Source organism: Aphanomyces astaci (genome assembly GCF_000520075.1).
Source record: "Aphanomyces astaci strain APO3 unplaced genomic scaffold supercont1.90, whole genome shotgun sequence".
In the NCBI taxonomy this organism is placed as follows: domain Eukaryota; phylum Oomycota; class Saprolegniomycetes; order Saprolegniales; family Verrucalvaceae; genus Aphanomyces; species Aphanomyces astaci.
In genome coordinates this window covers 45797-47178 of record NW_009798353.1, presented here as the reverse complement: position 1 = coordinate 47178, position 1382 = coordinate 45797, and the positions used below count along the sequence as shown (strand labels likewise).

General features: G+C 48.5%; 1 protein-coding gene across 1 annotated transcript; it reads right to left on the bottom strand.

The window, feature by feature from the left end:
* Window positions 1-196: 196 nt before the first annotated feature.
* H257_16678 (hypothetical protein) lies at window positions 197-700 on the bottom strand (the record flags this gene model as incomplete). The annotated part of the gene is made up of 2 exons (XM_009845203.1): window positions 197-265; window positions 359-700. 2 exons carry the CDS (start codon window positions 698-700, stop codon window positions 197-199), a joined length of 411 nt encoding a protein of 136 aa, XP_009843505.1.
* Between the last annotated feature and the right edge of the window lie 682 nt (window positions 701-1382).

Here is a 1382-nt window from a genome sequence, read left to right as displayed (position 1 = left end):
GGATGAACGTTTCTTGATTGCAACGCAGGTTGTTTTGAAACCATTGGTCGTATTGGTTGTCCCCAAGCATTGAATCGAAGTCGATGGCGTTGATGGTCAGTATATTGAATTTGGTTGATTTTTGTCTTTCAACATCACAAGCTAGCGCAACACACACACCCGTCACAGCAACAGCGGCACGCTGAGATGGCATCACTCACAAGTCGTCCACCAACAGAAGCAGCAGCACCACCAACAGAAGCACTAGCACTACAAACAGCGCCGACTATAGCACCACCGGCAGAGGGACCACAAAACAAAACATCACCCACAACAGCACCACCGTAAGCAGCACCACCAACAGCCCCACTCACAGTACCAACACCACGTTCAGGACTGGTGACGGCACCACTGATAGCAACAGTACCAAGAGCAGCAGAACCAAGAGCGGCACTACCAGTGGCCACACCATCAACAGCAGGAACAAGCCCGGTACCAAGGAGATGCGACCAGAAAACTGTGGCGCCACCACGACTAGCTCCACAAACTGAACCAACGCCCAGAGCATCACAACGAAGTACAGCAGCAGCACCCAGTGCAGCGCCAACGACAGTGGTATCGCGAGCAGCAGAATCACCCAAAGCGGTGCCATCGCGACCGGCGCCATCGCGACCAGCTCCATCAATAGCGGAGCTACTGACAGCAACATCATGAGAAGCATCAGCGCAAACGATATCTGCAGCAGCACCAAAAGGCGTAGCACCAACACCAGCACCAGTATGAGCAGTTGCACCAGGAGAAGTACCAGTGACGCCACGAGCACCGAGAAAGCTAACACCACAAGTGCCGCCAGGGATATCGCCAGTGTGTCCACCACTTTCCCCCATACGTACTAGTGCAATCGTGCAGTGTTGTTCTCCGGACAGCAGTATCGACGAGTGTTGAAATACCGGATATCAATTTCGGATAATTCGACATTCAGGGTTCAAATTGTGTTCGGTGATTTTGCCCGAACAGGGCCTAAAGACTACAGATCGGCCATCCTCTCAGGAGGAAACGTTTTACTATTAAACGCCTCGGTTATTTCAGTTAAACCCCCGTAATGTTGACGTTAAATTATTTTTACTTACGTTTTTTATCTGGTAAATAGGTTAACAGCTGTAACAGCTGTAAACATCCTGAATAATCCGGATACAATGGAAACGTTCATACGGATAAGTGCTGTATACAAAGACCAAGATATACTTGATGCTCCTTTTCGGCCAAAATGTGCCTGGCTCCATATATTTCCATACAAAAAGGCTGGTTGGTTTAAATTCTATTACTCGATCAATTTTTCACCAATCGAAATTTTGAACCGTAACTTCTGTTGGTCTTGACCAGTTCTATCGTTATTACGGCTA